Here is a 22348-nt window from a genome sequence, read left to right on the forward strand (position 1 = left end):
TGGCTGTAAGGGTCGAGTTTGCTTTCACCGTGGCTGTAATGGTCGAGTTTGCTTTTACGGTGGCTGTAACATGTCGAGTTTGCTTTCATGGTGGCTGTAACGGGTCGAGTTTGCTTTCATGGTGGCTGTAACGGGTCGAGTTTGCTTTCAGATGGCTGTAACGTGTCGAGTTTGCTTTCACGGTGGCTGTAACGGGTCGAATTTGCTTTCACGGTGGCTGGAAGGGTCGAATTTGCTTTCATGGTGGCTGTAAGGGTCGAGTTTGCTTTCACGGTGGCTGTAAGGGTCGAGTTTGCTTTCACCGTGGCTGTAATGGTCGAGTTTGCTTTTACGGTGGCTGTAACATGTCGAGTTTGCTTTCATGGTGGCTGTAACGGGTCGAGTTTGCTTTCATGGTGGCTGTAACGGGTCGAGTTTGCTTTCGCGGTGGCTGCACAGGGTTCTGGAGTTTCATGGTGGCTGTAACGTGTCGAGTTTGCTTTCACGGTGGCTGTAACGGGTCGAGTTTACTTTCATGGTGGCTGTAACGGGTCGAGTTTGCTTTCGCGGTGGCTGTAACGGGTCGAGTTTGCTTTCATGGTGGCTGTAACGGGTCGAGTTTGCTTTCATGGTGGCTGCACGGGGTTCTCGAGTTTCATGGTGGCTGTAACGGGTCGAGTTTGCTTTCATGGTGGCTGTAACGGGTCGAGTTTGCTTTCGCGGTGGCTGTAACGGGTCGAGTTTGCTTTCACGGTGGCTGCACGGGGTTCTGGAGTTTCATGGTGGCTGTAACGTGTCGCGTTTGCTTTCACGGTGGCTGCACGGGGTTCTGGAGTTTCATGGTGGCTGTAACGGGTCGAATTTGCTTTCATGGTGGCTGTAACGGGTCGAGTTTGCTTTCATGGTGGCTGTAACGGGTCGAGTTTGCTTTCATTGTGGCTGCACGGGGTTCTGGAGTTTCATGGTGGCTGTAACGGGTCGAGTTTGCTTTCATGGTGGCTGTAACGGGTCGAGTTTGCTTTCATGGTGGCTGTAACGGGTCGAGTTTGCTTTCGCGGTGGCTGTAACGGGTCGAGTTTGCTTTCACGGTGGCTGCACAGGGTTCTGGAGTTTCATGGTGGCTGTAACGGGTCGAGTTTGCTTTCGCGGTGGCTGTAACGGGTCGAGTTTGCTTTCATGGTGGCTGTAACGGGTCGAGTTTGCTTTTATGGTGGCTGTAACGGTTCGAGTTTGCTTTCGCGGTGGCTGTAACGGGTCAAGTTTGCTTTCACGGTGGCTGCACAGGGTTCTGGAGTTTCATGGTGGCTGTAAAGGGTCGAGTTTGCTTTCATGGTGGCTGTAACGTGTCGCGTTTGCTTTCACGGTGGCTGCACGGGGTTCTGGAGTTTAATGGTGGCTGTAACGGGTCGAGTTTGCTTTCATGGTGGCTGTAACGTGTCGCGTTTGCTTTCATGGTGGCTGTAACGGGTCGAGTTTGCTTTCATGGTGGCTGTAACGGGTCGAGTTTGCTTTCAGATGGCTGTAACGTGTCGAGTTTGCTTTCACGGTGGCTGTAACGGGTCGAGTTTACTTTCATGGTGGCTGTAACGGGTCGAGTTTGCTTTCGCGGTGGCTGTAACGGGTCGAGTTTGCTTTCATGGTGGCTGCACGGGGTTCTCGAGTTTCATGGTGGCTGTAACGGGTCGAGTTTGCTTTCATGGTGGCTGTAACGGGTCGAGTTTGCTTTCGCGGTGGATGTAACGGGTCGAGTTTGCTTTCACGGTGGCTGCATGGGGTTCTGGAGTTTCATGGTGGCTGTAACGTGTCGCGTTTGCTTTCATTGTGGCTGCACGGGGTTCTGGAGTTTCATGGTGACTGTAACGGGTCGAGTTTGCTTTCATGGTGGCTGTAACGGGTCGAGTTTGCTTTCATGGTGGCTGTAACGGGTCGAGTTTGCTTTCATGGTGGCTGTAACGGGTCGAGTTTGCTTTCACGGTGGCTGCACGGCGTTCTGGAGTTTCATGGTGGCTGTAACGTGTCGCGTTTGCTTTCACGGTGGCTGCACGGGGTTCTGGAGTTTCATGGTGGCTGTAACGGGTCGAATTTGCTTTCATGGTGGCTGTAACGGGTCGAGTTTGCTTTCATGGTGGCTGTAACGGGTCGAGTTTGCTTTCATTGTGGCTGCACGGGGTTCTGGAGTTTCATGGTGGCTGTAACGGGTCGAGTTTGCTTTCATGGTGGCTGTAACGGGTCGAGTTTGCTTTCATGGTGGCTGTAACGGGTCGAGTTTGCTTTCGCGGTGGCTGTAACGGGTCGAGTTTGCTTTCACGGTGGCTGCACAGGGTTCTGGAGTTTCATGGTGGCTGTAACGGGTCGAGTTTGCTTTCGCGGTGGCTGTAACGGGTCGAGTTTGCTTTCATGGTGGCTGTAACGGGTCGAGTTTGCTTTTATGGTGGCTGTAACGGTTCGAGTTTGCTTTCGCGGTGGCTGTAACGGGTCGAGTTTGCTTTCACGGTGGCTGCACAGGGTTCTGGAGTTTCATGGTGGCTGTAAAGGGTCGAGTTTGCTTTCATGGTGGCTGTAACGTGTCGCGTTTGCTTTCACGGTGGCTGCACGGGGTTCTGGAGTTTAATGGTGGCTGTAACGGGTCGAGTTTGCTTTCATGGTGGCTGTAACGGGTCGAGTTTGCTTTCATGGTGGCTGCACGGGGTTCTGGAGTTTCATGGTGGCTGCACGGGGTTCTGGAGTTTCATGGTGGCTGTAACGGGTCGAGTTTGCTTTCACGGTGGCTGTTACGTGTCAAGTTTGCTTTCACGGTGACTGCACGGGGTTCTGGAGTTTCACGGTGGCTGCTACAAGGAGTTTTAAGGAAGGACAGAGCGACCCTGACCTCCCTCCGTGGACCCCGATTGTTCACCACTGAGCTCCGCCACGAACCACGAGTCCCTACGTGCGACTGGGAACCGGACCAATGACCTTTGTCATGTGCTGCATCGCGGAGCACGCCCTTCCTCCGATGTTCAGGTACACCACCGAACTCTGACCCCCAGCTTGTCTCTCACCACGGCTGTGAGAGTCCAATAAAGACTCTGGGTTTCTATTCATTTTGTGTGTGTGTGTCTGCGTGTGGGCCCGTCTTGTAAGTAGATCTGAATAAGTGTTTTTGCTCATTGTAAATATACCTTCTTGTGTATTCACGTTAAGTCTTGCTTTTGTCTTTTTATTGTAAATAAACATTTCTAGAAATGTCCCCAGTCCGTTTCTGTCCCTTCTTGAATTGCTCCATCATGGTTCGGATATGAGTTTCGGCAGGGTTTTATCCCCGATAATCCGTTCATTCCAGCCGGCACGGCTTTGGCAGTTTCCGCTCGGCTGCACCCGAACCGGAGTTGGTAGTCGGTAGTTGGTAGTTGGAACTCTACTGCAGTCGATAGAGTGACCCAGTTCGAGCAAGACGTGCCGAGGGCGTGGTTTCCCCAGTAGTCGAAATCGCGTAGTTAATTAGGTAAATTTGTTAGACAAATAGACCCTACGCTACGCGGTTGAAATATTGGCGACCACGGTCGGTTAAATGCCCCACCGGCTCGCGGAGTTATCCAAGCGAGGGCCTACAATTCCTGGGAGTTTGGTGGGAGACGAAGCAAGCTTTCCCCACCTCGTGGTCGTTCTTGCCACCGACCCCACGCCCACAACAATATACTGTGTATATATATATATATATATATATATATATATATATATATATATATATATATATATATATATATATATATGTATATGTATATATATATGTATATGTATATATATATATATATATATATATATATATATATATATATATATATATATATATAAATATATATACATACACACACACACACACATATACAGTGCCTATAGAAAGTCTACATCCCCTTTAAAAATTTTCACCTTTTATTACCTTGTAGCCATGAATTAAATTGCATTAAATCAGACTTTTCCCACCTTTATTTATTATTAGCTTGTCCACCCCTTACCTTGTTTTCTTCGGTCATTTTAGAAACATAAGAGAGTGCAATGAATGCACAGAGAAGTGATAAAGTTACTGATGGCAAATACTTCAATAAGAGGCTTACCATGGGCATCTCTGTAGTAGGCATGTGTAACGCTGCGAAAACGTTCTTGCCCAGCCGTGTCCCAAATCTACAAACAAGTAAAGTGTTACAGAAACAATCAAAACTTTTCCAAAAAGACGTAACTTCGTTCTCAATCTGCTCACTTTGTGATTTGCTGTGTTTCAGGCATAGTTTGGACTGAGAAAGCAGTGAATGCCGAGAGCGAACCCTAAAGTTATTGACGTGGTCCTGGATGCCCAACGACCTTTCACATCGCACTCAATGCCATCATGCCAAATATGGTGAGAGTGATTACTCCCTTAATTTTTTGACCTTCTTTTAACTGTCTCTCTCCCCAGTTCACCTTGTTTCCAAAAGCTGAAACTTGCGTCATTGATTAATATGGAATAGGTTTACCTAAGATCACTTGGAATCAAGGCTTGCCCAAAAACCTTTTTCCTCCATGACTCTCGATCACGTGACTTTATAAGTCAGAGTTTGTGATTACAGATGCTTCATGTGGATAAGCATTCATTCCAGAAAATTCAGGCTGGAAAGATAGCTGAGAGATATGTGTATACACCTCTGAGCTGTTCGCATCCTGACCCAGCTATAAACTCTCACCCCGGTGTTTCGCATTTATGACGAGGCATCAACGTGTATGCCGGAGGAACCATTTCCCAACATTGGTCGTTTGTGAACATCAAAGATGCCACGGTGTCTTTAGTGAAGATTTGACAATTAATTGCTGGCACCCTGAACAAAAATTCTTTTTAACTTTAACTTCATTGTCACGAAATAAACTTTAAAATAATTTTCCGATTTCAATTGACGTACGTACTTGAACACTGCGTGGGGTAACGTGTACTCTGAACTCTAGTTTATGCATGCAGCAATGACCAGAGAAATTGTCATCTTTTGAATCACACGGTTTGGACATTTCGGTATATCATATTCGAAAGACAATGAAACTGCAAAAATTAAATTTTCCTTTCATTAAAAATAATTGCTTTAAGAGATTTACACAGTAATAATTCTACCAGCAAGCGATATCAATTCTGAAGATTAATATTTGTTGCAATTGTAATCACAATTAGGCACATCAAAGCTGCATTTGAGGATGTAAGATCGACCGGCAAATGCAGATTGTCGTCTTTCACAAAAGGTCTTTGTGTAAGGTTTCCTCCACAATTTCCTCCACAATCTTCTGTTACCCGTTTTCGGCAGAAATTAATCGCAACGTACCTGTAGCTTGACTTTTGCATCATCGACAGCAACAACTTTATTCTGCAAACAGCACAGACATACTTTCCATCAACCTTTTCCTTTTCCAAACAAAGATCGAAGTCTCGTGGAGGAACTTGGACATAGATCATGTGCAGGACAAGGACACTAGGAGACATTATTGTTCTTTGAAGTAACTTGCAATAACATGAGGACAACGAAGGACCAACTTACATTGTTATATGGAATTTGAACCTGGCAGTCTGGCTTTACCAGTCTTGTGTTCAGATGGGAATGTAAAACAGAGGAGCCCTACTTTATTAGCCACTTTTTTTTTAACCATTTGAGTTTGTCAAATTTTCAACAAACCTTAATTATGAGAATTATGGAAAACACTGATTAATAAATTTTACATATCTTCATAGCTGTTGCTTTCGTCAAGTTTAATTTGAGTACAAAACAGATGTTTTAGTGGGCTTCGCATTTTGGGATGCAAACTAGTTTACTTTGTGATAATTATCTGATGATTACAAAGCTCATTTTCATTCTACATGATAGATACATGATGCATTGGAAAGTTCTAGTGATGGTTATTTTCATATTGTTAAACAACACCAGAGTGGTTCATTGTGTGTCTGATGGTACAAATTCCAAGGTGTAAGATTGACCAAGCTGATGAGCAAGACTGGTGTGACCGGTGCATCTAACAAGATACAAACTGAGCAGTTAGGGGCCATCTATTGATTCCATATGCACTGGGTGATCGAAAAGGGGGGAAGAGGGGAAGGGGAGGGAGTGCTAAATTGAGAAAATGAAAATTGTGAAAAGGAAGAGGAGGAAGGTGGTGTAATTGTTAGAGAGTCTGCTTTGAGTCAAGAGGATCGGGAGTTCAAATCCCGGCCGAGTCATACCAAAGACTTAAAAAATGGTTATTGACATGGTACATGCCGCTTCCTTTGCTTGACGTTCAGCATTTGAAAGGATAAAAGCACAAACGATCCCTATAGGTTGGCAGCCATGGGGAGGAGGAAATACCCTGCTGAGTGCGGTGAGAAAGGTGGCGCCATTGTTGTGGCGGAACTGGTAACGAGTGCCATGGGAAGTGGCGCCACTTCCCCTAAGCTCAGTAACTGTTTGTCTCATCTCACAGTCTTGTGTTGTATCTCGTGTATGTACGTGCATGTGTGTGAGATGTATGGGGTAATGGAGACAGAATGGAAAGAAGTTTGGGTGGGGTAAGGGCCATGGGAGAAAACGGAAGGGGTATGTATCTCACCATATTTGTGTGGTATCTTTAGCACAATGAGGACACACTGAGAGAATCAAATGCCATTTATTCCAACCAAGCAGGCCTTACTCGGCTGAGCCAACAACGGCCTCACTCGGCTGTACACGACACTACACTTCTCCCCCCTTAAGTCACAATCACCCAAATAGGCGGGTCGTACAGCACGTCTGGAAGAAACATGCGGACATTGAGCCACAGACATGACTGGCGATGGTGGAACCTTGAAAACAGGTGATGGCGCCTCACCAGATACCAAACCAGGTGCAACCGATAATTGAGGAACATCCATGTCACTATCCCCGCCCTGAAGATCAGGATCACCAGATAGAGGGATGTGATCACGGGCATGTCGATGAATGAGGACACATCAAACAGTGGAACGGAATTGGCAGTGTATGAACGATCAGACCCATGAGACAACAATTGATTCACATGACGTTTCCAGGTAAGACCGACTGAAGTACAAACAAGGTAGTTAGTCGATCTGAAAGCTCAGATCACAGCAGCTGATACCCATTTCTGTTGGTGCAAATAGTCTCGCACGAAAACTGGCTGGTCCACCGTGAACGAATGAACATTGGTCACCGTAACAACTAATGGTGGGCAAGGTCGAAGCACATCCAGCCACAACTGCAACTGTCAGCCAGACTTGTGGAATGCAGCCATACTTATTTCCTGTGTAGTAGAAAGCACCGAATTATTATAGACTTGCAAAACACATTGACCCGACTGCATAGATCGTACTGCTTAGGTCCTACTTAAGGAATGTTTCAGAGCTTTAACAAATGACTTGGCCTGACCATTTGTAGCTGGGTGGTAAGGTGCTGACCTCAGGTGTTTGATACCATAACCATGCATGAATACAGCAAACACCTCAAATACAAACTGTGAACCATTGTCTGAAACTAAAATCGCCAGAATATCTGTTTGCAAAAATACTCCACAGATACTCTACATGATAGATGCATGATGCATGATAGCTACTTCCGACCACTTTGAGTAAGCATCGATCACCATCAGAAACATACGCCCATGAATGGCCCCGAAAAATCCACATGAACTTGCTGCCATAATCTATCGGAGGGCGGCCACAACGAGACATGTGAGGGATTATCAGCATCAGTTTGACACGTAGCACTTGCTTTTACCATCCGTTCGATGTCTGCATCAAGCCTGGGCCACCCCAACAAACTCCAGGCTAAACTATTCATTTTGACTACACCTAAACGACCCTCGTGTTACTCGTTGAGACAGCGCTGATGTAATAAAGCGGGAATGATCACCCTCATGCCCCACATAACACAACCTTGAGCTAAAGATAGCTCGGCCGCACGCAGCATACAGTGGGGAGAACAAGTATTTGATACACTGCTGATTTTTCAGGTTTTCCCACTTACAAAGCACGTAGAGGTCTGTAATTTTTATCATGGGTACACTTCAACTGTGAAAGACGGAATCTAAAACAAACATCCTGAAAATCACGTTGTATGATTTTTTAAATAATTAATTCGCATTTTATTGCATGAAATAAGTATTTGATCACCTACCAACCAGGAAGAATTCCGGCTCTCACAGACCTGTTAGTTTTGTCTTTTGGAAGCCCTCCCATTCTACACTCATTACCTGTATTAACTGCACCTGTTTGAACTCGTTATCTGCATAAAAGACAGCTGTCCACATTCAATCAAGCAGACTCCAACCTCTCCACAATGGGCAAGACGAGAGAGCTGTCGAAGGACATCAGGGACAAAATTGTAGACTTGCACAAGGTTGTGATGGGCTACAGGACAATAGGTAAGCAGCTTGGTGAGAAGGCAACAACTGTTGGCGCAATTATTAGAAAATGAAAGAAGTTCAAGAGAACAGTCAATCTCCCTCGGTCTGGGGCTCCATGCAAGATCTCACCTCGTGGAGCCTCAATGATCATGAGAAAGGTGAGGGATCAGCCCAGAACTACATGGCAGGACCTGGTCAATAACCTGAAGAGAGCTGGGACCACAGTATCAAAATTAACCATCAGTAACACACTACGCCGTCATGGATTAAAATCCTGCAGCGCACGCAAGGTCCCTATGCTCAAGCCAGCGCATGTCCAGGATTGTCTGAAGTTTGCCAATGACCATCTGGATGATCCAGAGGAGGAATGGGAGAAGGTCATGTGGTCTGATGAGACCAAAATAGAGCTTTTTGGTTTAAACTCCACTCGCCGTGTTTGGAGGAAGAAGAAGGATGAGTGCAACCCCAAGAACACCATCCCAACCGTGAAGCATGGGGGTGGAAACATCATTCTTTGGGTATGCTTTTCTGCAAAGGGGACAGGACGACTGCACCGTATTGAGGGGAGGATGGATGGGGCCATGTATCACGAGATCTTGGCCAACAACCTCCTTCCCTCAACAAGAGCATTTTCGATGGGGCGTGGCTGGGTCTTCCAGCATGACAACGACCCGAAACACACAGCCAGGGCAACTAAGGAGTGGCTCCGTTGGAAGCATCTCAAGGTCCTGGAGTGGCCTCGCCAGTCTACAGAGCTGAACCCAAGAGAAAATCTTTGGAGGGAGCTGAAAGTCTGTGTTACCCAGTGACAGCCCCGAAACCTGAAGGATCTGGAGAAGATCTGTATGCAGGAGTGGGCCAAAATCCCTGCTGCAGTCTGTGCAAACCTGGTTAAGAACTTCAGGAAAGGTCTGATCTCTGTAATTGCAAACATAGGTTTCTGTACCAAATATTAAATTCTGTTTGTCTGATGTATCAAATACTTATTTCATGCAATAAAATGCAAATTAATTATTTAAAAATCATACAATGTGATTTTCAAGATTTTTATTTTAGATTCCGTCTTTCACAGTTGAAGTGTACCTATGATAAAAATTACAGACCTCTACGTGCTTTGGAAGTGGGAAAACCTGCAAAATAGGCAGTGTATCAAATACTTGTTCTCTCCACTGTATATGAAAGCATATTCTGACATCAAGGGAAACTCAAGTCAACAACCTGACAATACAGCGTATGCAACACACGACAAAACGAGATCGCGATGAATGGCAGTAGCCACGTCTGCAGCGATTACTAGACCAGACTCGATCTGTTAGAACATGAAAACTTCAATCTCATCTGTGGTTTCGGCACCGACCTCAGGAGACTGCGGTCAAGACAGGCCATCACAGTTAGCATGCCGTTCAGAAGCACAAAATTTGATTTCATAGTCATACGCACTGAGGAAAAGACACCATCTCTGCAGCCGAGCAGCGGTAGTTACTGGAATGCATTTTTGGGGATTGAACAAGAACTGAAGCGGTTGATGGTCAGTTTGTAGGAGGAAATGTCGACCTATTAAGTACCGGTGAAACTTCAACATGCTCCATACCAGACTCAGCGCTTCACGCTCAATTTGAGCATAATTCTGCTCTGCGTCCATCAGAGCATGTGATGCAACACACACCGGATGCTCAGTATCGTCACTCATCACCTGAGACAAGACAGCACCGATGCCGTACGATGAGCTGTCACACACAAGAATGAGAGGACGTGAAGGATCGTAATGCACAAGAACTGTGTCTGCAGTAAGGCGAGATTTGACTCGTTCGAATGCTGCTTGTTCCGTCAAACTCCACATACAACAAACAACTCGACGCAGCATGCGAGTCAGAGGAGCGAGCTCAGTGCTTAGGTTGCTGACATGCCTCTGGTAATACTGAGTGGGCCCAATGAAAGACCAAAGCTGAACTTTGTTTCTTGAGCTGGACATGCCGGCTATGGCGTGAACTTTCAGAGGGGCTTTCGAAAGCCCATTTGGGGTGATGACGTGGCCAAGGTACTCCACTCGCTTCTGAAAGAATAAAGATTTGTCTTTGTTCAGGCGGAGACCCTGAGAAACTAACTTAGACATCACCTTATCAATGTTCTCAAGATTCTCTTCGGCCGTGACACCCACGATGAAGATTTCATCCAAGTAGCATTGTGCCGGTAAGTCGGCACAAAGATGATGCATAGCTTTTTGCCACATTTCCGGAGCTGAAACAATACCGAAACAAAGCCAGGTATACTGGTGCATGTACTGACGTGTACTGACGGTAACGAGGTGACGATCCTCCGGTGTGATCTCAAGATGGAAGTAGGCATCGTGCAAGTTCAACTTCGTGAAATACCGACTCCCCGCCAACTTTGAATATATGTCGTCAATGGATAGCAGCGGATACTGCTCCACACAGAGGTTGGGGTTAGTGGTTGCTTTAAGCCAGCACACAGATGGATACCTCCATTCTGCTTCAGCACCGTGACCATGGGATGTTGCCCACTCAGAGTGCACCACCGGTTCAATGACACCAACCTTTTCCAATTGGTCTAGTTCAGCTTCGATCCGATCACAAAATGCATACGGCACAGGTCAAGGCTTACAGAATCGCGGACTGACACCCTCCTTCAGATGTAGGTGACCATGAGCAACTATGAGCTTCCCAAGCCTCGAATAGAACTTGGTGTTTTTCCAAGATTCTCTGCAACCAGGAAGAAGGAGATGGAAACACTATATGAACACTGTAAATGTCTGTCCAATCCAAACGAATTGTGTGCAACCAGTCATGACCCAGGAAAGATGGTCCCGAACAATCACTCACATGCAGGTACAACACTGCTTGCATTCCTGATAACGAACCACTACATCCATCAAACCTAATGGCTTGATCAACTCCCCCATTGTAGGCACGAAGAGTAGTGTGACAAGACTGCGGTTTCAGCTGGCCCTGCGATGCCCTGCTTGCATGCAACCGGGATGAGAGGTTCCTGATAGCCTGATCCAGATGGAGAATTGTGAGCACGTCACCTGCCAGCAGCTATGACATTGACAGACAAGTCCTCCCCAGTGATGATGTGGAAATCCTTTCTCGCTTGTACCACGACAGCTGCAGTTTCAACCGCTTTAACAAATGTAATCTCTTCAAAATTTATCCGAAGAATTGATGCTTGAGTCTGGCAGCAAAATCAGCTACCCTCTCATCGAGAAACCGAACCAGGTTGTCGAACTCGTACTGTGATAACTGTGGTGACTTGCCGAGTTTAATATGGTTGTGCAACATCTTGACTATGGATTCGTAGGTGATCGCATCATCCGACGCCTTCACAAGTGAAATCAAGTCAGACAGAATATGGAACACCTCTGCCGGCAGTGATGACAGAAGACTCGCTTTCTGTTTCCCAACATCGGTGACATCGTTCGTGACGAAATAGAAACTGAGCTGCTGTGCAAAGAGTTCAACGTTGTCTCCAGCATACTCCAGGGCCTTATCATGCGATGTAGTCACGGTTCAACAAATCCTCGTCGCCAATTGTGGTGTCTTTAGCACAATGATGAGGACACATGGAGAGACTCAAACGCACACATATAATCAATCAATAACCTATTACGTGATATTAATTTCAGTCTTTAAGCCAAATGGATGCTTTGGATCCAAGAGAACAATTCAAGCATATTAATGCAAAAACCCTTGTTCATCTTGAGCGGTGCATCAAGAACAACGACATCCCACATAGAGCCGTGTACGGTAAATTTAGCACACCATGTTCGAAGCACATATGGCTCATTAATAATGCAAAGGTTATTTATTACGATGCTCCACAGAAGCTTGGGAAGCGAGAGTACAAAAAAGTCTGACCCAGCTGAAAAGTTGCATGCGCTTGATAATGAGATATTATTGGATGGGTAGTAATATGCATTTCACAGGTGGAGAATAGGTAAATGAGGCAGGTGGAGCATAGGTAAAGGAGAGAGGGAGGGGGGGTGAAGGCTTGGAGTTGGGGGTGATTGGAAAGGAGTTAGGACATGGTGTTCAAAGTTGAGATGTCCACTTTAAAAGGTCTCCTCTCCAAATTCTGAAGTTGTCCGATTAGTACAAAAGAAAGTGAAGATTGCATACCTGCTTTCTAAAAATTATTGGAATACCCAGTCCAAACAGAAACCGTAACCACCCATAACATGGGAATAGAGTATGCACATGGTGAAACCACTCACTCAGACACCTTTCACAACATGTACACCCACGGAGCACACCCACATCAGCTGCCACGTCTCGGTGGCTTTGTAGATCCCGGTCTCCTCTGTGCAACTGGGCGACTTGTTTCGGTAACGTTTTCAAAGCACCTCGGTTAGACGATTTGTAAGTTTTCATATGACAGTTGCTTTGAAGCTGTTATTTGATGGAAGATTCTGTGATTTTTGAAAGTAGAGTGGAGAAAAGCTGTGAGTATTTTTATTTTATTCATTTATTTTACGAATAAGCACTGAAAAATAAATCAGTGCCCACTTCTACAATGAAAATGGTGCAAAAGTGCTTGTGGAAGAATCAGACTGAAGTGTCATCCACCGGACGAGGACTATGAAGGGCATTCCTTCCACGGCTTCAGCGACGCAGCGTACCCACCCTCTTCCTCACGAGTGTAGCTTTGTGGTTGTCGTTGGCTAATATGAGCTACTCCTGCACTAGTTCATTCACCTTTTGATGGCATTTTCTCCATCAAGGGTTCCACCAACCCTCTCAGGCTACCTGAGTTGCCACGAACCAGTCCAACGGGATCATGGGTGTTTTTTAGGAGCCACCATCTCTTTACTGGATGGCAGCTGGGTCCCAGAGGGAGCTCGTCTGCTCGTTGTCAGGTGTTGTTTTTTTAGTCTTGCAATGTGTCACAGTCACCCTCCCCACTGTGAAGCCACCAGTTCGGGGAGTTGGTTTATTCACCAACAACCTGATCATGCGGCAAGTAGCACTGGGTTACATGTTATCAGTGGCAGTCCAAATAGTATTTCGTTTTCAGTAAGCGTTTCGTTTTCTGTAAGTGTTTAGTTTTCAGTAAGTGTTTATTTTTCAGTAAATGTTTCATTTTCAGTAAGTGTTTAGTTTTAAGTAAGTGTTTAGTTTTAAGTAAGTGTTTAGTTTTCCATAAGTGTTTAGTTTTCAGGAAGTGTTTAATTTTCAGTAAATGTTTTGTTATCAGTAAGTGTTTAGTTTTCAGTAAGTGTTTAGTTTTCAGTAAGTGTTTTGTTTTCAGTAATAGTTTAGTTTTAAGTAAGTGCTTAGTTTTAAGTAAGTGTTTAGTGTTAAGTAAGTGTTTAGTATTCAGTAAGTGTTTAGTTTTCAATTAGTGTTTAGTTTTCAGTAAGTGTTTAGTGTAAAGTAAGTGTTTACTTTTCAGTAAGTGTTTAGTTTTCAGTAAGTGTTTAGTTTTAAGTCAGTGTTTAGTTTTCAGTAAGTGATTAGTTTTCAGTCAGTGTTTAGTTTTGAGTAAGTGTTAAGTTTTCAGTAAGTGCTTAGTTTTCAGTAAATGTTTAGTTTTCAGGAAGTGTTTCGTTTTCAGTAAGTGTTTAGTTTTCAGTTAGTGTTTAGTTTTAAGTAAGTGTTTCATGTTAAGTAAATGTTTAGTTTTCAGTAAGTGTCTAGTTTTCAGTAAGTGTTTTGTTTTCAGGAAATGTTTAGTTTTCAGTAAGTGTCTAGTTTTCAGTAAGTGTTTAGTTTTAAGTAAGTGTTTAGTTTTCAGTCAGTGTTGAGTGTTAAGTGAGTGTTTAGTTTTCAGTCAGTGTTTAGACTTAAGTAAGTGTTTCGTGTTAAGTAAGTGTTTCGTGTTAAGTAAGTGTTAGCGCAGCCTGGTGTTGGCGCAGTGGTTAGGGCAACGGCTTGGGATCCAAAAGGTCCCGAGTTCAAGCCCCGTTGGGCCACTGAATTAATACACCAGGGGGTTGACTCAGCCTGTCATCCTTCCGAGGTCAGCGAAATGAGTACCAGTGTACTGGGCCGGTGTATACCCTGGTTAAAATAGGTGTACCATATCCCTGTGTCGTAAGAGGCGACCAGGGTTGCGTCAGGAAGGGCATCCGGTGTAAAACATGTGTGCCAAATCACTATGCGGAACATACGGATGATCCGCTGTGGCGACCCCGAAAGGGAGCAGCCGAAAGAAGAAGAAGAAGAAGAGTTTCGTGTTAAGTAAGTGTTTAGTTTTCATTAAGTGTTTAGTTTTAAGTAAGTGTTTAGTTTTCAGTAAGTGTTTTGTTTTCAGTCAGTGTTTAGTTTTGAGTAAGTGTTTCGTTTTCAATCCGTGTTTAGAGTTAAGTAACTGTTTAGTTTTCAGTTAGTGTTTAGTTTTGAGTAAGTGTTTAGTTTTCAGTAAGTGTTTAGTTTTCATTAAGTGTTTAGTTTTAAGTAAGTGTTTAGTTTTCAGTAAGTGTTTTGTTTTCAGTCAGTGTTTAGTTTTGAGTAAGTGTTTCGTTTTCAATCCGTGTTTAGAGTTAAGTAACTGTTTAGTTTTCAGTTAGTGTTTAGTTTTGAGTAAGTGTTTAGTTTTCAGTAAGTGTTTAGTGTTAAGTAAGTGTTTAGTTTTCAGAAAGTGTTTAGTTTTCAGTAAGTGTTTAGTTTTAAGTAAGTGTTTAGTTTTCAGTAAGTGTTTCGTTTTAAGTAAGTGTTTTGTTTTCAGTCAGTGTTTCGTTTTCAGTAAGTGTTTACTTTTCAGTCAGTGTTTAGTTTTGAGCAAGTGTTTAGTTTTCAGTAAGTGCTTAGTTTTCAGTAAGTGTTTAGTTTTCAGTAAATGTTTCGTTATCAGTTGGTGTTTAGTTTTCAGTTAGTGTTTAGTTTTAAGTAAGTGTATACCCTTCTTCTTCTTACCTCTCTCACCTGCCATGGCACCTCAGCAAAAGCTTTCCGCGACTCATTGGGACTGACTCAATCGGTCAACTTCCCAACCCGGATCTCAACCAATGGTACTCCATCTCTTCTGGATCTGATTTTGACAAATTTCCCTGACAATATCTGCTGCTCTTCCTTCGCTCCAATTGGTTCTTCTGACCACGTCCTTGTCAAAGTGGACATCTCTCTGGCTGTTATCAGAGAACCACCTCACCGCCGTCGAGTCTGGCATTTCACTCAAGCCGACTGGCAGGGTCTCCGAGCAGCCATCAAACTTACAGACTGGTCTCCTATCACTACTTTCTCAAACATCAACTCATCCTGGGAATTCTTTCAAAGAAACTTGCTCTCCCTCATGCACAGATTTATCCCCTCTCGTGTTCAGTTGTCTTACCCTTCCTCCCGCCCTTGGTTTACTGAAGCTTGTGGCGAGGCAGTTGTCCTGAAACAACTTGCCTTTGCCTCATGGAAAGCAAACCCAACTGAGGGCAATCTCAGTTCTTTCCACAAAGCTCAGAACAAGTGTGTATCTACCCTTAGGAGAGCCAGAAAACAACATCTTTCTCATCTCAAGTCTGAACTCTCAAACCTCTCTCCCTCCTCAAAATCCTGGTGGCGTTTAATCAAATCTGTTTCTGGTGTATGTTCCCCCTCCATCCCCTCCCTTACCTCAAATGGCCGCACTGCTGATTCCACACGTGATAAAGCTGAATGTCTAAACTCGGTGTTTGCAGCTAAATCTTGTGTCCTAAACCCATCTCTATCTCTAGCCACTTTACCCAGTCGCACCCAACTGTCCCTGGACTCTGTATCCTTTTCTCCTGACAAGGTGGAGAGCTTGCTTTCAAACCTCGAGTCAGATTCTGCAACCGGTCCAGACGGCATCAGCCCACGTGTCCTCAAAGCCTGCTCTTCTGCTCTTGCTCACCCTCTCTCTGTTCTATTCACCCTCTCATTTGCCCAAGGTCATCTGCCATCTGCTTGGAAATCTGCTAACATCACTGCCCTGCATAAAAAAGGTGCAAAAACAGATCCCTACAACTACAGACCAATCAGCCTTCTCCCAATCATCAGCAAGGTGATGGAATCCATCATCGCCTCAGATATGAAATCCTTCCTCTTCTCCAATGGCTTGATTTCCAATCATCAATTTGGTTTCAGACCAGGTCACTCTACCCTGGATATGCTGCTTCTGCTCTCCCATCAATGGATGGAGGTCCTCAATGCCAGACAGGAAATCCGAGCCGTATCCCTGGACATATCATGTGCTTTTGACACAGTCTGGCACCCTGCCCTACTCACCAAACTCTTTTCCCATGGTATTCAAGGCCATCTCCACTCATGGCTCGCAGACTTCCTCTCCTGTCGCAGTCAACGTGTGGCCCTAAATGGAGTTCTTTCATCCCCTCTTCCTGTGCAGGCTGGAGTTCCTCAAGGTAGCGTTCTGGGCCCTGTTCTTTTTCTGGTTTTCATCAAAGATCTCTCGGACTCTCTGGAAAATCCTCTATTTCTCTTTGCCGACGACTCCACCCTCTGCCGTACCATCTGTCATCCCTCAGACCGGCAAGCAGCAGCTTCTTCACTCACTGCAGATCTGGATAAAATCACAAACTGGTCCAACACGTGGAACATGTCTTTCAATCCAGACAAATCTCACACTCTCACTATGTCTCTTCGAAAGGACCGTTTACAAAACCCCCCCATCCACTTTCTCAACAATCCTCTGGAAGAAGTCTTTTCTTTCAAGCTTCTAGGTCTTACTATCTGCCATGACCTTTCCTGGGAAAGTCACATTTCCAACCTCGCCTCAAAAGCCAGTCGCCGACTGGGAATCCTCCGTCGTGCTAAGTCCTTCCTCGGCCCTCTTGAGCTCCTGACCACTTACAAAGCTTTTGTCCGTAGCCTGATGGAGTACTGCTCTCCCCTCTGGGCTGATGCTCCTGCCTCCCACCTTTCTCGGCTTCACGCTGTCGAAACCAGGGCATTTAAGATCATCGGCATCTCCCGCAATGAAGCTGAGTCTTTGGGCCTCTCACTCAATCACCGCAGGTTGGTCGGTGGTCTTTCTGTCTTCTACCGACTCCTCTCCAGCCTTGCCCCCCCTGCTCTCTCTGCGATTTGTCCCCACCACATTTCCACAGGGCGCTCAAGGTCCGCCAACAACCCCCTTCTGGTAAAACTACCAAAATCACGAATCACTGCTCATCTTCACTCCTTCATTCCACTTTTTTTCCGCCTTTGGAATAAACTTCCTCACTCTATTCTTTCCCATTCTTCCCTCCAGGCTTTCAAAACAGCTGTTCACCACCACCTCTTATCTTCCCCCATCCAAATCCTCGATCTTTTCTACACCCGATAATCCACCCAAGCCAACTTCCTTCATTTCTCCTGCTTTCCTTCCTGAAAGTCCCTGAAATGTCCATCTTCTCTTCGCCATGTTCCCCGTCCCATCCCCATCCCTCTCCCTTCCACAGTTCACCTAATGTGTCTGTTCCCTACTGTTTTGTCCCTTCCACTCCCGCCCCTCTTGTCTCATGCCTCCTTGCTGTCAGTTGTGTGTTAGCTCTCATACGAGCCTCGACCAAGGTATACAAAAAAAAAAAAAAAGTGTTAAGTTTTCAGTAAGTGTTTTGTTTTCAGGAAGTGTTTAGTTTTCAGTAAGTGTTTAGTTTTAAATTAGTGTTTAGTTTTCAGTCAGTGTTTAGAGTTAAGTAAGTGTTTAGATTTCAGGAAGTGTTTAGTTTTAAGTAAGTATTTAGTTTTACGTAAGTGTTTAGTTTTAAGTAAGTGTTTAGTTTTCAGTAAATGTTTTGTTTTCAGTTAGTGTTTAGTTTTCAGTAAGTGTTTAGTTTTCGTCAGTGTTTAGTTTTGAGTATGTGTTTAGTTTTCAGTAAGTGTTTCGTGTTAAGTAAGTGTTTAGTTTTCAGTCAGTGTTTCGAGTTAAGTCAGTGTTTAGTTTTCAGTAAATGTTTTGTTTTCAGTTAGTGTTTAGTTTTCAGTAAGTGTTTAGTTTTCGTCAGTGTTTAGTTTTGAGTATGTGTTTAGTTTTCAGTAAGTGTTTCGTGTTAAGTAAGTGTTTAGTTTTCAGTCAGTGTTTCGAGTTAAGTCAGTGTTTAGTTTTCAGTCAGTGTTTAATGTTAAGTAAGTGTTTAGTGTTAAGTTTTCAGTTAGTGTTTTGTTTTCAGGAAGTGTTTAGTTTTCAGTAAGTGTTTAGTTTTCAGTTACTGTTTAGAGTTAAGTAAGTGTTTAGTTTTCAGTAAGTGTTTCGTGTTAAGTCAGTGTTTAGTTTTCAGTCAGTGTTTAGTTTTCATTAAGTGTTTAGTTTTAAGTCAGTGTTTAGTGTTAAGTTTTCAGTTAGTGTTTTGTTTTCAGGAAGTGTTTAGTTTTCAGTAAGTGTTTAGTTTTCAGTTACTGTTTAGAGTTAAGTAAGTGTTTAGTTTTCAGTAAGTGTTTCGTGTTAAGTCAGTGTTTAGTTTTCAGTCAGTGTTTAGTTTTCATTAAGTGTTTAGTTTTAAGTCAGTGTTTAGTTTTAAGTCAGTGTTTAGTTTTAAGTCAGTGTTTAGTTTGAAGTAAGTATTTAGTTTTACGTAAGTGTTTAGTTTTAAGTAAGTGTTTAGTTTTCAGTAAATGTTTTGTTTTCAGTTAGTGTTTAGTTTTCAGTAAGTGTTTAGTTTTCGTCAGTGTTTAGTTTTGAGTATGTGTTTAGTTTTCAGTAAGTGTTTCGTGTTAAGGAAGTGTTTAGTTTTCAGTCAGTGTTTCGAGTTAAGTCAGTTTTTAGTTTTCAGTCAGTGTTTAATGTTAAGTAAGTGTTTAGTTTTCAGTCAGTGTTTAGTTTTGAGTAAGTGTTTAGTTTTCAATCAGTGTTTAGAGTGAAGTAAGTGTTTAGTTTTGAGTCAGGGTTTTATTTTTCAGTAAGTGTTTAGTGTTAAGTAAGTGTTTAGTTTTCAGTAAGTGTTTAGTTTTCAGTAAGTGTTTAGTTTTCAGTCAGTGTTTAGTGTTAAGTAAGTGTTTAGTTTTAAGTGTTTAGTTTTCTGTAAGTGTTTAGTTTTCAGTAAGTGTTTAGTTTTCAGTAAGTGTTTAGTGTGAAGTAAGTGTTTAGTTTTAAGTCAGTGTTTAGTTTTCAATGAGTGTTCAGTGTCAAGTAAGTGTTTAGTTTTCAGTCAGTGTTTATTGTTAAGTAAGTGTTTAGTTTTAAGTGTTTAGTTTTCTGTAAGTGTTTAGTTTTCAGTAAGTGTTTAGTTTTCAGTAAGTGTTTCACGTTGTTAGTGTTTCGTTTTAAGTAAGTGTTTAGTTTTAAGTAAGTGTTTAGTTTTCAGGAAGTGTTTCGTTTTCAGTAAATGTTTAGTTTTAAGTAAGGGTTTAGTGTTAAGTAAGTGTTTAGTTTTCAGTCAGTGTTTAGTGTCAAGTAAGTGTTTCGTTTTCAGTCAGTGTTTAATTTTCAGTAAGTGTTTCATTTTCATTCAGTGTTTCATGTTAAGTAAGTGTTTAGTTTTCAGTCAGTGTTTCGTGTTAGGTAAGTGTTTAGTTTTAAGTAAGTGTTTAGTTTTCCGTAAGCGTTTCGTTTTCAGTAAATGTTTCGTTATCAGTTGGTGTTTAGTTTTCAGTTAGTGTTTAGTTTTAAGTAAGTGTTTAGTTTTAAATCAGTGTTTAGTGTTAAGTTTTCAGTTAGTGTTTTGTTTTCAGGAAGTGTTTAGTTTTCAGTAAGTCTTTAGTTTTCAGTCAGTGTTTAGAGTTAAGTAAGTGTTTAGTTTTCAGTGAGTGTTTCGTGTTAAGTCAGTGTTTAGTTTTCAGTCAGTGTTTAGTTTTCATTAAGTGTTTAGTTTTAAGTCAGTGTTTAGTTTGAAGTAAGTGTTTAGTTTTCAGTAAGTGTTTAGTTTTAAGTAAGTGTTTAGTTTTAAGTAAGTGTTTAGTTTTAAGTAAGTGTTTAGTTTTCAGTAAATGTTTTGTTTTCAGTTAGTGTTTAGTTTTCAGTAAGTGTTTAGTTTTCAGTCAGTGTTTAGTTTTGAGTATGTGTTTAGTTTTAAGTAAGTGTTTCGTGTTAAGTAAGTGTTTAGTTTTCAGTCAGTGTTTCGAGTTAAGTCAGTGTTTAGTTTTCAGTCAGTGTTTAATGTTAAGTAAGTGTTTAGTTTTCAGTCAGTGTTTAGTTTTCAGTCAGTGTTTAATGTTAAGTAAGTGTTTAGTTTTCAGTCAGTGTTTAGTTTTCAGTCAGTGTTTAGTTTTGAGTAAGTGTTTAGTTTTCAATCAGTGTTTAGAGTGAAGTAAGTGTTTAGTTTTGAGTCAGGGTTTTATTTTTCAGTAAGTGTTTAGTGTTAAGTAAGTGTTTAGTTTTCACTAAGTGTTTAGTTTTCAGTAAGTGTTTAGTTTTCAGTCAAAGTTTAGTGTTAAGTAAGTGTTTAGTTTTAAGTGTTTAGTTTTCAGTTAGTGTTTAGTGTTAAGTAAGTGTTTAGTTTTAAGTCAGTGTTTAGTTTTCAATAAGTGTTCAGTGTCAAGTAAGTGTTTATTTTTCAGTCAGTGTTTAGTGTTAAGTAAGTGTTTAGTTTTAAGTGTTTAGTTTTCTGTAAGTGTTTAGTTTTCAGTAAGTGTTTCACGTTTAGTTAGTGTTTAGTTTTAAGTAAGTGTTTAGTTTTAAGTAAGTGTTTAGTTTTCAGGAAGTGTTTCGTTTTCAGTGAAAGTTTAGTTTTAAGTAAGGGTTTAGTGTTAAGTAAGTGTTTAGTTTTCAGTCAGTGTTTAGTGTCAAGTAAGTGTTTCGTTTTCAGTCAGTGTTTAGTTTTCAGTAAGTGTTTCGTTTTCATTCAGTGTTTCGTGTTAGGTAAGTGTTTAGTTTTCAGTAAGTGTTTAGTTTTGAGTAAGTGTTTAGTTTTCAATCAGTGTTTAGAGTGAAGTAAGTGTTTAGTTTTCAGTAAGTGTTTAGTTTTAAGTAAGTGTTTAGTTTTAAGTAAGTGTTTAGTTTTCAGTAAGTGTTTAGTTTTCAGTAAGTGTTTAGTTTTCAGTCAGTGTTTAGTTTTGAGTAAGTGTTTAGTTTTCAATCAGTGTTTAGAGTGAAGTAAGTGTTTAGTTTTGAGTAAGTGTTTCGTTTCCAGTAAATGTTTAGTTTTAAGTAAGTGTTTAGTTTTAAGTAAGCGTTTAGTGTTAAGTAAGTGTTTAGTTTTAAGTTGGTGTTTAGTTTTCAGTAAGTGTTTCGTTTTCATTCAGTCTTTTGTGTTAAGTAAGTGTTTCGTTTTCAGTCAGTGTTTCGTGTTAGGTAAGTGTTTAGTTTTAAGTAAGTGTTTAGTTTTCAGTAAGTGTTTAGTTTTCAGTATGTGTTTCGTTTTCAGTCAGTGTTTAGTTTTGAGTAAGTGTTTAGTTTTCAATCAGTGTTTAGAGTGAAGTAAGTGTTTAGTTTTCAGTAAGTGTTTAGTTTTAAGTAAGTGTTTAGTTTTCAGGAAGTGTTTAGTTTTCAGTACGTGTTTAGTTTTCAGTCAGTGTTGAGTTTTCAGTCAGTGTTTAGTTTTCAGTCAGTGTTTAGTTTTCAGTCAGTGTTTAGTTTTCAGTCAGTGTTTAGTTTTCAATCAGTGTTTAGAGTGAAGTAAGTGTTTAGTTTTGAGTAAGTGTTTCGTTTTCAGTAAATGTTTAGTTTTAAGTAAGGGTTTAGTGTTAAGTAAGTGTTTAGTTTTCAGTCAGTGTTTAGTGTTAAGTAAGTGTTTAGTTTTCATTAAGTGTTTAGTTTTCAGTCAGTGTTTAGTGTCAAGTAAGTGTTTCGTTTTCAGTCAGTGTTTCGTTTTCATTCAGTGTTTAGTTTTCAGTCAGTGTTTCGTTTTCAATCAATGTTTAGAGTGAAGTAAGTGTTTAGTTTTCAATCAATGTTTAGAGTGAAGTAAGTGTTTAGTTTTCAGTAAGTCTTCTTCTTCTCCTTTCGGCTGCTCCCGTTAGGGGTCGCCACAGCGGATCATCCGATCCGCATTGTGATTTGGCACATGTTTTACGCCGGATGCCCTTCCTGACGCAACCCTGGTCGCCTCTTACGACACAGGGATATGGTACACCTATTTTAACCGGGGTATACACCGGCCCAGTACACTGGTACTCATTTCGCCGACCTCGGAAGGATGACAGGCTGAGTCAACCCCCTGGTGAAT

General features: G+C 42.3%; 2 protein-coding genes across 6 annotated transcripts in view; both read right to left on the minus strand.

Annotated features, from left to right (window-relative positions):
* The window catches only part of LOC147011766 (uncharacterized), a 369804-nt gene that overhangs the window by 193518 nt on the left and 153938 nt on the right, over positions 1–22348 (minus strand). The window lies entirely within an intron of this gene.
* Positions 1–22348, minus strand: part of LOC147011771 (ras-related protein Rab-37-like) — a 147135-nt gene that overhangs the window by 25103 nt on the left and 99684 nt on the right. For all 5 annotated transcript variants that reach the window (XM_085858563.1, XM_085858561.1, XM_085858562.1 and 2 more), the window contains 2 exons: positions 5298–5339; positions 4074–4140 (listed from right to left, as the gene is read on the minus strand). In XM_085858563.1, the coding sequence (XP_085714689.1) occupies positions 4074–4140; positions 5298–5339 (109 nt within the window). The remainder of the gene's footprint in view (positions 1–4073; positions 4141–5297; positions 5340–22348) is intronic.

This window comes from Eptatretus burgeri, chromosome 15, assembly GCF_056783735.1.
Source record: "Eptatretus burgeri isolate ZD-2024b chromosome 15, Ebu_testis_v1, whole genome shotgun sequence".
Classification (NCBI taxonomy): Eukaryota; Metazoa; Chordata; class Myxini; order Myxiniformes; family Myxinidae; genus Eptatretus; species Eptatretus burgeri.